The 14,511-nt window shown below is 43.2% G+C and overlaps 1 protein-coding gene across 2 annotated transcripts in view; it reads right to left on the reverse strand.

Annotated features, from left to right (window-relative positions):
* Cep78 (centrosomal protein 78) overlaps nt 1-13,234 on the reverse strand; it is a 33,654-nt gene extending 20,420 nt beyond the window's left edge. For both annotated transcript variants that reach the window (XM_013348024.2, XM_026781610.1), the window contains exons 1-8: nt 12,953-13,234; nt 10,243-10,415; nt 10,079-10,151; nt 8,874-8,977; nt 5,720-5,894; nt 3,423-3,536; nt 757-821; nt 331-442 (exon numbers count right to left, since the gene is read on the reverse strand). In XM_013348024.2, coding sequence (XP_013203478.1) covers nt 331-442; nt 757-821; nt 3,423-3,536; nt 5,720-5,894; nt 8,874-8,977; nt 10,079-10,151; nt 10,243-10,415; nt 12,953-13,205 — 1,069 coding nt within the window. In that variant the 5' untranslated portion in view covers nt 13,206-13,234. The remainder of the gene's footprint in view (nt 1-330; nt 443-756; nt 822-3,422; nt 3,537-5,719; nt 5,895-8,873; nt 8,978-10,078; nt 10,152-10,242; nt 10,416-12,952) is intronic.
* Between the last annotated feature and the right edge of the window lie 1,277 nt (nt 13,235-14,511).

Consider the following 14,511-nt stretch of genomic DNA (forward strand, 5'->3'; position numbering starts at 1 on the left):
TGGCCTGTGCCACCAGCTCCTGCCTCCAAGTTCCTGTCTTGAGTTGCTGCCCTGACTTCCCTGGATGATGGACTATGATGTTGTAGTATGAACTAAAATAAACCCTTTCCTGCCTACGCTACTATTGGTCATGGTGTCTTGTCACACAATGGAAACCCTAAGACAAAAATGTTTTCCTAGCTGGGATGGTGATGTTTACCTGTAATCCCCTCAGAATATGCTGCAGTCAATACCGGTTACTACACAAGAGATGAGACTTTAACATTAGTGCCCTAACCATACGCGAGGTCTAAGTTTTCGTGACGCTAAAAAGCCAGGACAAACACATACCAATTCTAATGGTAGCTTTTCCTTTCCGACTGCTTCCTAGGACAATCGTTCTCCTTTTCTGCTTAGTAGTTCTGGGCGGCTCCTTCACTGAGGGGGATGTTATCCACTGGTACTGGAAGAGAGAACCAGGAGACATCAGCCATAGGTCACAAGAGGACTCCACTTTAATTGGACATGAGGAAGATATTCTACACTAATAAAGTTTTGTAATTTCAGTTCTCAGATTCCAAATTAATGATACAATATTTAACAAAACAGAAAAGCCACCCGATCTGGAGGCAGCTGTGCTCACCACTATGCCACCAATGTTCCAAAGCCACTTGATTTTACTTCAGATAGCAGAAAAGGACCATGACACTTTACTAAAAACAGAAGAAACTTGGAATTACAGAGAAATTCTTTTCAAAGGACTGAAACGAGTTATACCTCTGACTTGGCACTCCTTCCGTTCTGGAGGACCTTTCTGATCACCGCTTTCATCATAGAGTGATCTAAAGTAAAAGAAAAGGAGAGGGTCAGGTGTTTTCCAGTGACTGAGTGCACCCATGAGAAAAGAAGCCCACTAGCCACTGCTTTCCCATAAATCTAAAGCACACACTCACCTCTGCTTCTGAGCATTCCTGTCCCTCACTAACTTAGTTCACTGTAACACTTCGCCTACATCCACCAGCACTTAATGTCTGAAGTGGCTTTGGAAACCTCTGCACAGAAAACCAAGGGTTGTTCTAAAGACAACTAATACAGTCAAACCGAAGTCATAAATGTCCTCAAAGACGCTCCTCTCCAGCTTCCCTTTCTCAGTAAAAGGCGGCACCACCTTGTCAAGGACATCTGAAAATAGCTATTTCCTTCATAGCCAACACCTAATCTATCTGCAAATCTTCTCGCTCCTTGTTTCAACTTTCTGCCACCATGAGCCAACCACAATCCCTGTCTTGGATTTCTCTGCTAGGCTCCTGTCCACTCCCCTTCCTTCTCCCTGGCCCCACTACTATCCTCCACACCAAGGCTGAAATACTACTCAGAGTATGCCCTTCTCTATCTCTACTCCTCGTAGGGCAGTCAGCTCACTTAGAACAGCCATGCCCTTACCTTCGCACCGAAGACCTAAAGTATAAGTCCCTGAGCCATCTGAGCACACGACACATCAGGTTCTCCCTCAGGTTTCCTTCTTTTTCTTTCTTAAAGGTTCATTTACTAATTATTCATATGTTTGTCTGTCTGCTTGTTTGTGTATGCAGGTGGCCATGGAGGCCAGAAGAAGGCATTGGATCTCTTGGAACTGGAGCTACAGGTGTTATGAGCAGCTTGACATGGGAGCTGGGAACCAAACTTTGGTCATTGGCAATTTCAGTAGTGCTCTTACTAAAGCCACGGCCTTGCTTATTCTAATACTTTTAATACATAAAATAAAATAAAAAAATTTACAGATCAATTTTCCTCAAATCATCCATCCATCCATGTAACACGAATTCTAATTGTTCTTAATAATAAAAACTCAGAGGGCTGGAGAGATGGCTCAGAGGTTAAGGACGCTGACTGTTCTTCCAGAGGTCCTGAGTTCAATTTCCAGCAACCACGTGGTGGCTCACAACCATCTACAATGAGATCTGGTGCCCTCTTCTGGCCGGCAGTCATTCATGGAGGCAGCACACTGTATTGTATACATAATAAATAAAATCTTTAAAAATAAAATAAAATAATAAAAACTCAGAGTCAGTTATCAGGGTGTAAAATCTGAAGTAATAGAGTTCTTACTTCTACCAATGCTCAGACCGAAGGGGCCATCCTGTCCTCAGACTGCCTGCTTAGACTGCAGCCTTAGATTGACTATTAACATCTAGAGGAACAAGGCCTCTCCCCTTGAAGACCTGACAGAGTGCATCATGCCCTGCATGCCTGTGTAAAGGGGGGCAGTAATACCCTGCCTCTTTAAACAGGGAAACTTCTCATACTTCACTCTTCCTCCTCTCTCCCTCTCTCTGTGCATCCCTCTGTCTCTCTCTCTCTTCTCTTTCACCGTGCCTGCCGCCAACGGCCAGTCTCTTCCCTTCCCCTTCTTTCAATAAACTCCTCACCTAAGTTCTGTCTGTATAGCGTATTTGTCTCCCACCTGCCGCCAAGGTACCTTTCACGCAGAATCATAACACTGACTGTTGCTCAGACTGCTGCCTCAGACTGCACTGAGCCCGTCTCCTCCCACCTTATATTCTTCCCTCTGCCCAGACATATCGCTCCTGTCTCCACCTCCCTAGTGCTAGGATTAAACGTGTGAGATCTCAAGTTCTGGGATCACCTCTGTGTGAGCTCTGTTTCTCTTTTAGACTGAATCAACTTCTGTGCAGCCCAGGGTGGCCTTGAACTAACAGAGATCCCTCTGCCTCTGTCTTCCAAGTCCTGGAATTAAAGGTTTGTGTCACCACTGCGTAGCCTCTATGGCTACCTAGTGGCTTAGCTCTGCACTCCGATCTTTAGGCCAGCTTTATTTATCTGTTAAAACACAAACAAAATATCACTACACATCCCGCCGTCTTGTACCTATACACTGACTGAATCCTTGTTCTGCAACAAACCTCCCTCAGAGCATCCACATCAGGTTCTTCTCCTCACCCAGCCAGCCACTTAAGCAAAGCATCAGTTCTCCATCTGTCTTCTTAAACTCTCTTTGCACTTCCTAGTATTCAAAATTCCTTATCTACTTACACATTTACATTTGAACTCCCTTACGGATGGAGAGCAAGACTTTGTCTAGCTGGTACACTGTAATATGCTTAGTATCTGAACCAGTGTTGAGACACATACAAAAATCAAAGTTTCTTTACAAATTAGCAAACAAATGAAATGTTCTTCCCCAGAATTGAGAGCTTCAGGGGGTGTGAGGAGAGTGCTCTTGACAGGGTCAGTTTTATTATCTAGGCTCACTTAGAATAAGTAGCCACCAAAGCAATTGTGAAATACAACTCATTTAAAACAATGCATTATCTAAAGCACAAAATTGCAAAACTAGAAAATAAATATGTTAAGTTTAAAAAACTTTCAATATGCAAATTCATTTTGTTAGGGCATTTGCTAATTTTAAAGAGATGACCTACCGATAAGTGGGTTTTTTCTTATATCCAGAACAACCAGGGTTCTGTTGGTTTCTAGGGCTTCCAGCAGAGCCTTGGCTCCTTCACTGGTGAGGCCGCACTGTTGCAGGTCAAGAGCTTTGGATGAGAGACAACGGGTCACTTGCCGACTGCACAAAGTCTAACACACACACGGTTCTCATTCATGCTTAGGACATTCCTGAACAAGACTACTCACAGCAGATTCTAAATCTTGGGCATTAAAAAAAAAGAAAGAAAATCAGAAAAGCATATGAAAACATATCATTAAAAAAACTCTTCTATGATGTGCTACAGTGATGTTACCCCACTCCTACGTAAAAACAAAACAAAACGAACCAAAAAACCTCTCCCTACAACAGGAGAGAAAACATCACCCAGTGAGAATTCTCATGATTAGCAAGGATGGCAGTGTAACACTGCACTTAATTCCTGGACTCATAATCCTGAATTCCAAAGGAATCTCAGAAAACCACACTTTTAAAAAGAGAGGGGCTGGAGAGATGGTTAGGAGTATTGTTGCTCACTGGATGGTGGTGGCACACTTTTAATCCCAGCAGAGGCAGACAGATCTCTGTGAGTTCGAGGCCATTTGAGGCCAGCCTGCTATACAGAGCTAGTTCCATGACAGCTAGGGCTGTTACACAGAAAAGCCTTATCTCAAAAAACAAAGAAAAAGAGAAAAAAGAAAAAAAGGGTATTGCTGCTCTTCCGGAGGACCAAGGTTCCATTGCCAAGACCCACAAGCAGTTCACAACTGTCTGCAACTCCAGCCCCTGGAGATCCAGTGCTCTTTTCTGGCCTCTGTGGGCAGTAGGTATGGCTGTGGTACACAAAGCACCACATACAATAAATAAAAAGAAAGAGTTCCTGCCTTGACTTCCCTCTACAAAGGAGGTAAGCTATAAGGTGGAAAAACACCTTTCCTTCCCAAGTTGTTTTGGTAAGTGTAGTGGTTTAAATAAGAATAGCCCCCATAGGCTCATATATCTGAATGCTTAATCATCAGGGAGTGGAATTGTTCAGAAGAATTAGGAGGTGTAGCCTTGTTGGGTGAAGCGTGTCACTAGGGGTGGACTGTGAGGATTTAAAAGCCCACGCCAGGCCCAGTGTCTCTCTCTCCCCCTGCTGCCTGCAGATCAGGATGGAGAACTCTCGACTGCTTCTTCAGCATCACATCTGCCATGCTCCCCCCACTCCCAATGCTGACAATGCACTAAGTCTCTGAACCCATAAGCAACCCCCCAACTAAATGTTTCTTTTATAAGAGTGGCCTTGGTCATGGTGTCTCTTCATGGCAACAGTGACTAAGATAGTGAGTCTTTTATCACAGCAACAAAAAGCAGAGTAAACTAAGAAAAAGGAAGAAAGGCAGCCTTGCACAAGCAGAAGAGAGCTGACTCTAAAACTGGTCTGCTGGTGCCTGACCCAGAACTTTCCAGGCCCCAGAACTAGCAGAAATAAACTCTGCAGTTTAAAACACCAGTTCATAGTGCCCCATAATAGCCCAAACGAACACCCTCGACACCGAAGATAGAACCAACTAACCAAACAATTAATAACCAGTACATTTCACTAGAACATCAAATGAACCACAGCAATGAAACCTGGGGCAGCCAGGATGGCTCAGCAAGTAAAGCACCTGCTGTCAAGTGGACCCCTCAGGTCTCATCCTTGGAACCCACAAGGTGGAAAAAGAGAACTGGCTTTGGCAAGTTGTCCTCTGACCTCCACATGTGCACTGTGGCTTGACGTGTACTTGGAACCACATCCTAAGTAAATAATACATGGTTTGTTTTAGTTGTGTGGGGTTTTTTTTTTGTGTGTGTGTGTGTGTGTGTGTTTATTTTAAAATAGCAGCCAGAACTCAGGAGGCAGAGACAGGTAGATACCTGGGAATTTGAGGGCAGTTTGATATACACAGCAAGCTCCAAGTTAGCCAGGGTTACCTAGTGAGACTTTGTCTAAAACAGACACTCCACATAGATATATATATCATCTATTATATACTAGATCACACACACTCACACACACACCTGTAAACAAAGACAGTAGGGTTAGAAAACAGCAAGTTTGCTATAACTATTACTATAATCTCTAGGTGGACAGGCACGTCTATTTTTTTTAAAGGCTGAAAATATGCCTAAATGAACAGCAGTTACTTCTAGATATTTTGATTACAGGGAAACACTGTTTTCTGTGGAGAATATATGTGGCTTTAGATTAAAAGTACAATAAAAGCTACTAGAGGATTTTCAATTTCTGAAGTGCATCTAACTTACCTCTAAGCCACAAATCCTCACTAAGAGAGTCTGCAAAAGCACTTGCACCCTGGTCACCAACTAGTGTGTTGCAGTTCAGCGTGATGCGCCGTAACCCAGCCATGCCATCAAAATCGGGTCTCCTGTAGCGAAGACTCTCAGCCCAGGTTTCTTCATGCCTTCTCATGGTCTGGTACTTCAAAGATAACAGTAGGGAGTCAGGTGCTGGAAGGAAATAGGAACCCTAAAGGGAAACTAGCCACGGCTGATTACATGCACCATACCCCTAAGTACAAATATGCTGGCAGTCTGCCCTTAGACGGTCCCAGCACAGAGTTCCAGTTGTGAGAATAGCCAATGGGTGACTGTTACTCAACAGTTATGTAAACTGACAATTTACCACACTCTCAAAAATTTTATTTTCCTTTTCTGCCACATTAAAGAACTAGTTTAACACTGCTATCCTTCTAAACTCTATTCTGTCCTCTTGGGGCTTCCAATACAATTTAAGCACTTAATGTGTCTCATGGTTATTAAGAGGCTACATAAAACTATAAAAATATCTTACGTATGTTTTATGTACACAGAAACAACAGGACCTATGTGTGCACATGTATAGTGATGGGGATTAGATTCAAGGCTTCGACACGCCCGGCAAAGTGCTCTACTGCTGAACAGCCAGGTCAACAGGTACAAGGTTGAGAAGACAAAAGATACATTCGGAGGCTGCGACATCGTCTTTTAACTCAATGGCTCTTGGGTACTTCTTAGGGCACACACACTATCTTTAGAGTCCTAGAATAAGCAAGGAGAGGCTGACAGGCATTAGGAAAAAACAGTTTGATTTTTAGTCACAGTTGTAGCCGTTAAGACTATAGCTAATTCTCTATATTCACCAGGTGAATTTTGCCAATATGGGCCATTGATGTTAAAAGGAAAAACACCTCCCTGCTTGAACATCAAAAGAGCAAAGCATCTGTGACATGACACTAAAAGGAGTCATGTTAATGTCATTTTCCTATTAAGAATAACCACATAAAGCACGGAGCCACAGCAGACACTACTGAGCACACGAGACCGTCAGAGTGAACTGTGACTTTACAGAGGTGAAGCAACTCATCCATGTTCACACGATACTAAATGAGTCAGGGCTTTCCTTTAGGCCATCTTGCTTTCAGCCTCCACACAGTTAGGCTAGTGGTTAGGTAGGGCTAAAATCTGAGCTACTCAGTAGGTTGAGGCAGGTACATCACAGGTCCAGTGAGGCCTAAAGAGTGAGTTCAAGACCAGTCTAGGCAACTTAATGAGAGCCAGTCTCAAAATAAAGTCAAAAAATGCTGGGATGTACTTTAGTGATAGAGCACTTGCCTGAAGTGTGAGATCTCAGTTCAATGCCCCGCATAAAAACAAATAGCATTCCCCCCAAAACCAAAACAACAACAAAAACCTTACAAAATTCAATCACCACACCAGAAAACAGAATACACGCTCTTGACCACTATTTATCACAGGGGTCAAAGCATTTACTTTGTAAAGGTCTAAAAGTAAACATTCCCAGCTCCATGGGTCTCAAACCAACTACTCAACTCTCCTGATCTAAGGCAGAAGTAGCCAACTACCATGCAGACAACTAGACAGGGCTGTGTTCCTTAGCATCCTTACTTGCAAAAACTATGTGACGGGCTAGATTCATTCCATAGTCCTTAGTTCTAGTCTTTATCCTTGCTACCAAACTATGTAATAAAACATCTTAAATGCCATATTCTGTAGATCTCTGAAGTGTTTGAAGATGACCTGTCTATGTAAAATATCTCTGCTTGACCTTGAAAACATACCTACTGTAGCTACAAGTTCAATTGTAATAGGTGACTAATTACTAACCTGCATTTCCATATTATTCTAAACAGTTGATAATAATAACTTTCAAAGACTAGAAATTTGCATTACACTGTTAAAATGAGCTATACAGGTACAATACCTTGAACAAGATTAGAAATGTATGTACAGTATGTTCTAATAAAAATCTCAATTTGTATCAATATACAAAATTTGTATGTATAAAGTCCAATCTAATGCAAAAATATTTAAAACTAGTAGTTGCTTTTTAAAAGTATATTCAATAATCTACCCTTTTATCCTATTGTATCTATAGCCCCCCCTTGTTTTTGTCTAAAATAAAAAAAAAAAAAAAACACCCCACGTTGGGTGCCCTTTTAGATGGAAGTCTCTGTCCTGCCCAGTCCCACAGTCATTCCGTGCCAAATAAACACACAGAGGCTTTTGTTAATTATAAACTGTTTGGCCTAGTGCTCAGGCTTATTACTAACTATCTCTTACTAATATGGGATTCCCCTCTGCATGTTGTGAATATGTTTTATTACTATTGGTTAATAAAGACTCTGCTTTGGGTCTATGGCAGGGTAGAGAATGGCAAGGGGGGAATTCCTAGCAGAAATGAAGGAGAAAAGAAGGCAGAGTCAGAGAGACACCATGTAGCTGCCGAAGGAGACAGACACCCCAGAACCTTACTGGTAAACCACAAGCCTTGTGGTAAAATATAAAATAACAGGAATGGGTTAATTTAAGATTAAGAAAATTAATTTTAGTTAATAAGAAGCCTAAAATAATAGGCCAAGGAGTGTTTTAATTAATAGTTTCTGTGTGATTATTTTGGGTCTGAGCGGCTGGGAACAAACGAGCAGCCTCTGCCAACATCTTACAACTGAGATTAACCCATACTTTTTATCTATGTTTAGCCATGTGGCTTGGTACTTTTTCCTCAATAAGGCATTCTCATCTTGCTTCCTCTGCTTCTGAATGACAATTGCATCTCTCCTTTCCTATTCCCAGAATTCTCCTAGTCTGGTTGTCCTGCCTAAACTTCCTGCCTGACTACTGGCCAATCAGTGTTTTATTAAACCAATATGAGTGACAGATCTTTACATGTATAAGAACATTATCCCACAGTATTATACTTTAAAGTCTTATTTTTAAGACTAAATGAGTATCTTCAAGTGTCAGAATGCCAAGCTAAACAACATTTACATATCATGCAATGAAACTAAAACTACAATCTCTGTGTGGATAAAAAAAAAAAAAAAATCACTGCAACCCCATACCAAGGTATTAATGTGCTTCAATCACATCAGCCATTCAAGGCTGAATGTACAGTCACCTTTAAGATCTTGGCCATATGATCGGCTCCTTGCCATGTCAGATTACATCCTGTGAAGTTGACGGTCTTGAGAGTGACAGAATTCTTTATGCCTTGACAAATAACTAAAGGAAAAAAAATGACACACAAGTAAGACCAAGATCCTATCAACTTGGTCAATCTTGGTTTACTCACGGTCTTCAGTCTATGCTACTTTAAACACGTGTTCCTAAAATCACTTTACAACTCTCCCAGAGACTAACAGACTGGCTGCAATTTATCAATAACAAAACACTGATCTATATTACAGCAAAGGCTTAATTCTACTAACTTGCCAAAACTGAAGACTATTGATATACAAATACTACAATCGTATTATAAAGCTGAGCACAGTGGCGCACGCCTTTAATTCCAGTACTTGGAAAGCAGAGGCAGGTGGATCTCTCTGAGTTTGAGGTCAGCCTGGTCTATATAGTGAGTTCCAGGCCAGCTACATATTGAGACCTTGTGTTAAAAATAAATAAATAAATAAACTGGGGCTGGAGAGATGGCTCAGTGGTTAAGAGCACTGGCTATTCTAGGATTCCTGAGTTCAGTTCCTAACAACCACATGGTGACTCACAACCATCTAAACTGAGACCTGGTGCCCTCTTATGGCATACAGGCACACAGAGACAGAATATTGTAAACAAATAAATAAATCTTAAAAAACAAAAAAACTAAAACAAAAAGCAATTGCATTACAGCTGTTTTACTTGGAGATGGTTATGACTTTCAATTCTCTTTACCCCACTATTGCCCTCCTCACAACAGTTTTTGATTTTTTGAGACAGGGTTTTTCTGTGTAGCCCAGGCTGTCCTGGACTCGCCCTATAGACCTGGCTGGCAGAGATCTGCTTACCTCTACCTCCCAAGTGCTAGGATTAAAGGTAGGCACTATCTTGCTCAGCTCCCACAAATATTTCTTAAAGGAAAATCATAAACCACGAGCAAACACAAACAACAGAATACTAAAGACGACAAAACTGCCTGTTTTATGGCATTTTACAACCTTAAATAAAGTTCAGACAGTCTTGGGCATGATAAGCTTTCCCGACAGAAGTGAGAACAGATCAGCATCTGAGCAGGCATAGGAGGCAGCTCAGGATGAAGGAGCTCAAAAGGTAGACAGAGATCATCACAGCACACAGCAAACATGACAACTACAGTTAAATGGCATGACTCACTTTCTAAACCTCCATCTCCAATTGGACAATTGGCAAGAGACAGGTGCACCAAGGATGTCGATTTACTCAATCCCTTAATAGAAGAAAAAAGTAAAATATGAATTGAGTATTTCCCCACCAAAATCAGCGATCAAATGTCTGAAGGTCACATGAACATGGCTTACCTTTGTTAGACTAACCAGATCTCTCTCTCTCAGAGTCAGCCCATTCAGCTCCAGATTTCGGAGCACACTGGATGTGCTTAAGCAGCCTTTCAGAGCCTTACACAACTGGAAGCTCACATCCTTGGATCTTATCGCAGGAACCCGATTTCTGCAAGCTCTGTGTGTATCAGAACCTAAGACAAATTCATTGTAAGATCAGTGATGTCAGCCACACAATTTTAGTATTAAACTCTTCAGGGCTAAGGTACAGAAATGAACCATGCCCTTAAAGAAGAAATTCAAAACCACATGAGATACAGAAACATAAACGGTGCATGGTATGGTTTCTCATGGAGGCAAAGAATTTGCACCTAAGGGATGTCTTAAAAAACAAACAAAAAACCCTCAATTTGTATATAGAATAAAGAGGGAATGGGAGAGAACTGTGCAAAGGGACCCAAGCCTGACACCTGCTGGACAGTATAAATACTGCAGGTGTGAGGGCTAGACCCTTCAGGATAGAAAAATGAGGGAAATTTACAGCCTCAGGCAAGTTGGCTTTTACAGCACTAGTGAGGACCAAGGCTGCCACTGGCTTAGAGAATGGTTAGAAAAACATGCCCCACTGTTGGGCCAATTACACAAAGGGAACCAGGGAGAGGCACCTGAACCCCACACATTAGAAAAAAGACCCCTCCTAGCAGGTTTTGGCTAGAGTGCAGCTCATATTCCAGTGCCTTTGTAAAGGACACACTGCAGCCAGTAGGTACTGGATCTGTGTGAGCTCGGCTGCACAGAGGGAAACCACTGAGTCCGGGAGCAGCAAAGCCAGTCAGGAGCTTCTTCAACAGCACAGACTGACACAACTGAGAGATAAACAAGTGGCGTCTAAGAGGTTAAAATCTACAGCCTAGACCCACTGCACACAAGACTGGAAGAGCTGCAAAGGATGTCTGAAGAGAAACAGTCCAGTCTCCTTATATCCAGCATAGAATGCTGGGCAGGATTAGGTATGCCTGCCTCAATTCTACGACACCACTCATCTTTCCTTTAATTTGGGTTATTACAACGGTAATCAAAGGATTCCTCAGAAGAACAATGCTGTCCTTGAAGAAGGATCACAAACGGTGTTATCTCAGACCTGGAAAAGGGCCAGGCTTCTCCACACCTCCCCTTTCAGTGGGTAACCCGCAGACACCTGACATGGGCAATGCACTTTAGTCCTAAGAATTCTCGACAGGCTCGTTTCACTGCTTTTCAGATGAGTATTAAGAGCTTAAAATATGAAATTCAAACTCTATGTTACCACTAACACCTTACATGATACTATTCTTTAAAAAAAAAAAAATGGGGCTGAGATGACCAAATGGATAGAAGCGCAAGCAAGGAAAATGTGTGAGGACCCAAATCTGCACCACCTGCAAGGGGAAAGCCAGTAATTCCTGGGAAGCGACAAGAGATGATCCCAGGGGCAAACTAGCTAGCCAGACAATGGAAGCAGCAAGTCCCCTGAGTTCAGAAAACAAAAACAACCCTGTCTCAGTATATAAATTGGAAAGCAATAGAGAAAGATATCCAATGTCAATTTCTAACCTCCATGCACATGAGAACATGTGTCTAGATACAAAACATATACACGTAAGCACACACATGCCACATGCATATACATACACAAAATTATTTGCAAATCTAAAAATAAAAGAGTATGTGAAAAACTGTTAAAAATAAAAGGGTACGTGAAAAGCTGCTGTGAGGCAGGCCCAACAGTGAAGGGCATTTGCTGTACAATCTGGGGGTCTGGAGTTTGAGATCCCAGTACCCATGGAAGCTAGGCCTCAGGGCAGGGCTTGTAACTCCAGTTTGACAGGGGGTGGAGAAAAGTGGACGGTTAGGGTTTGCTGGTTTCCAGCCAAGCCAAGTCCAAGAGAGACACTCAAAATAATGGGTGGAAAGTGACCAGAGGACACCCAACACCTCTTCTGCTTTTTCTGTGTGCATATGTGGCGAAACTAAGATTCACAAATACTTTAAGAAAAAAATTAGTACAGACCCATATATAAAGAATGATAAAACTTTTTGGCTTCTGGGCAAGTGTTCATGAATGACCACAGAAGCACCAGAAAGACTAAATAACAGTCCCTTGGGCTGGATAGATGGCTCAGCTTTAGACTAACTGCTGTTCTTGCAAAGGATACAAGTTCGATTCCCAGCACCCATACGGAGGCTCACAATCTGTGTAATTCTACTTCCAGGATTCCAACGCCTTTTCCGGACTCCGCAGGCACATACATGCACGAAGGCAGCCACACTCATACAAAATTTCCTAAAAATCGTAAAACACATCCCTGAAGGGTTTTTTTTTGTTTGTTTTGTTATACATTTTTCTTTCCATTTTTTAACTCTCTTCTTTTTCCATATTAGGCTTACAATGAAGAGATTGTAAATTTAAAACCCTAAAGCAAAGAAGACGGGGGCGTGGGGGGGGGGCAAAAGCATTAATGGTTAAGTCATTAAATTATCCTGCATATTCCCCTCTGGGAACATAGTTGGTAATCCTCCCTGCGATAAGGGCCAATCTCGAGCCCTATTATCGCTTCTTTAGCTACTCTCCCAGCCAACTGCCTGAAAAGGAGGCGGCGGCAAAAAACTCCTTTGTGGATGGGTGAAGCCGGCTTTGCAGGCTCCGTTGTACCGGACTCCCTCCGAACCCTCGCATCTCCCGGCTGCAGACCTGTCTCCCCGAGCCACGGCTGGAAGGAGCTCTTGATGGCCACCAGCGGCAAGTCGCGGTTCACCCTGAGCGTGCTGAGCAGCGGCGTCCAGTCCACCACGCGCAGCCGGTCGGCATTGAAGTCCAGCACGCCGTCCCGCAGGCAGGAGCGCACGGCGGGCAGCGGCACCGAGTCCTGCAGCGCGCACAGGTACTCGTAGTGCGAGAAGAAGTCAGCCGCGCTATCGCGCCGCAGCTTCACCGAGTCGATCATGACACCACCGCGGCCCGGGAGACACCACCCGCGCCTCCTCCCGCCGAGCCCCGGGCGGTTAGCGCCCGCTCCGCCCGCTCTGCCCGCTATGCGCGCCACAGCCGCCGCTTCAGCCACCGGCGAGCTCCCGCGGGCGGCGCGCGCACACCGCGCTGTGCGTCGGCGCGCTCACTGTGCGTCAGAGCGTAAGTCACGCCCACCGGGGGGTGCGTCACCGACTGTGCGACCCTCCGGCAGAGATACAGTGAAGGCGCAGTAACTGTGGGTACCACAAATGAGTTGCGAATGGCGTGATGCATCTGAGAACGGGGGTTTGGCCTCGAGGAGATTCTTAGAAGCATTCCACTGCTTATGCTTCTCCACAGGGAGAATTCACAAGAGGAATTTCCCAACTCCGTATGCAAACGAGAAGACTTCCTTCGTTTCCTCTCAACTTTGGGTTAGACAAAACTGGAGTTTAGCTTAGTATTTTCCACTGATACTGGTTTTCAATGTTAGTTCTGTAAACGTACTTGAAGGTGACTCCTGTATCACAGGGAGACCATTTAATGATTTTAGTAGAGTCGGTAGTGTTCAGCCTTGTAACTATTGAAAGAGAATTTAGAATTCACTCAGCAGTGGTTAAGTTCAGAGTTATATGCCTAGGCATTGCCATGTTATTTAATTGTGCATTAAAATAAATTACTTTGGGCAGAAACAAAGTGAACTCTGGGTAATAAATTCAACACTTTGTTTCAGTCCTTTTAAGGATTTATTTATGGGTATGTGCCTGTATGCTCTCTGTGTGCAAGCGCCCTAAGAGGCCAGAAGAAGGCATCAGATTCCCCCAGAGCTGGTGTTCCAGGTGGTAGTGAACTGTCCAGTGTGGGTGCTGTGAACCAGACTCGGGGACTCTGGAAGAAAAGCAAGTGAACTTAAGGGCTGAGCTGTCTCTCCAGCCCCCATTTCCATTACTTTTAAAAAAGATTTTTTTAAAAAAGAAAAGTTCATATTTTATGTCTGTATGCTTGTGTGAATGTATGCTATGTGTGCACAAGTGGTTGGGGAGTCAAGAAGACGGAGTCCGATTCCCTGGAGCTGGAGTTATAGATAGTTTGTAGATGTGCAACATAAATGCTGGGAATGGAACCCGGGTCCTCTGGAAGAGCAGTAAATACTCTTAAGTGCTAAATCATTTCTCTGGAACACTTTTAAACAAGATGATAAATTGTTGAGGTTTGAGTTTGATTTGCTGTTTATAGGCAAGAGGTGTTATGAATGACTGGCTAAATGTTCTGTATTTGTAAACTCTTTTGTGTCCATGTTT

This window comes from Microtus ochrogaster, chromosome 8 (genome assembly GCF_000317375.1).
Source record: "Microtus ochrogaster isolate Prairie Vole_2 chromosome 8, MicOch1.0, whole genome shotgun sequence".
Lineage (NCBI taxonomy): Eukaryota > Metazoa > Chordata > Mammalia > Rodentia > Cricetidae > Microtus > Microtus ochrogaster.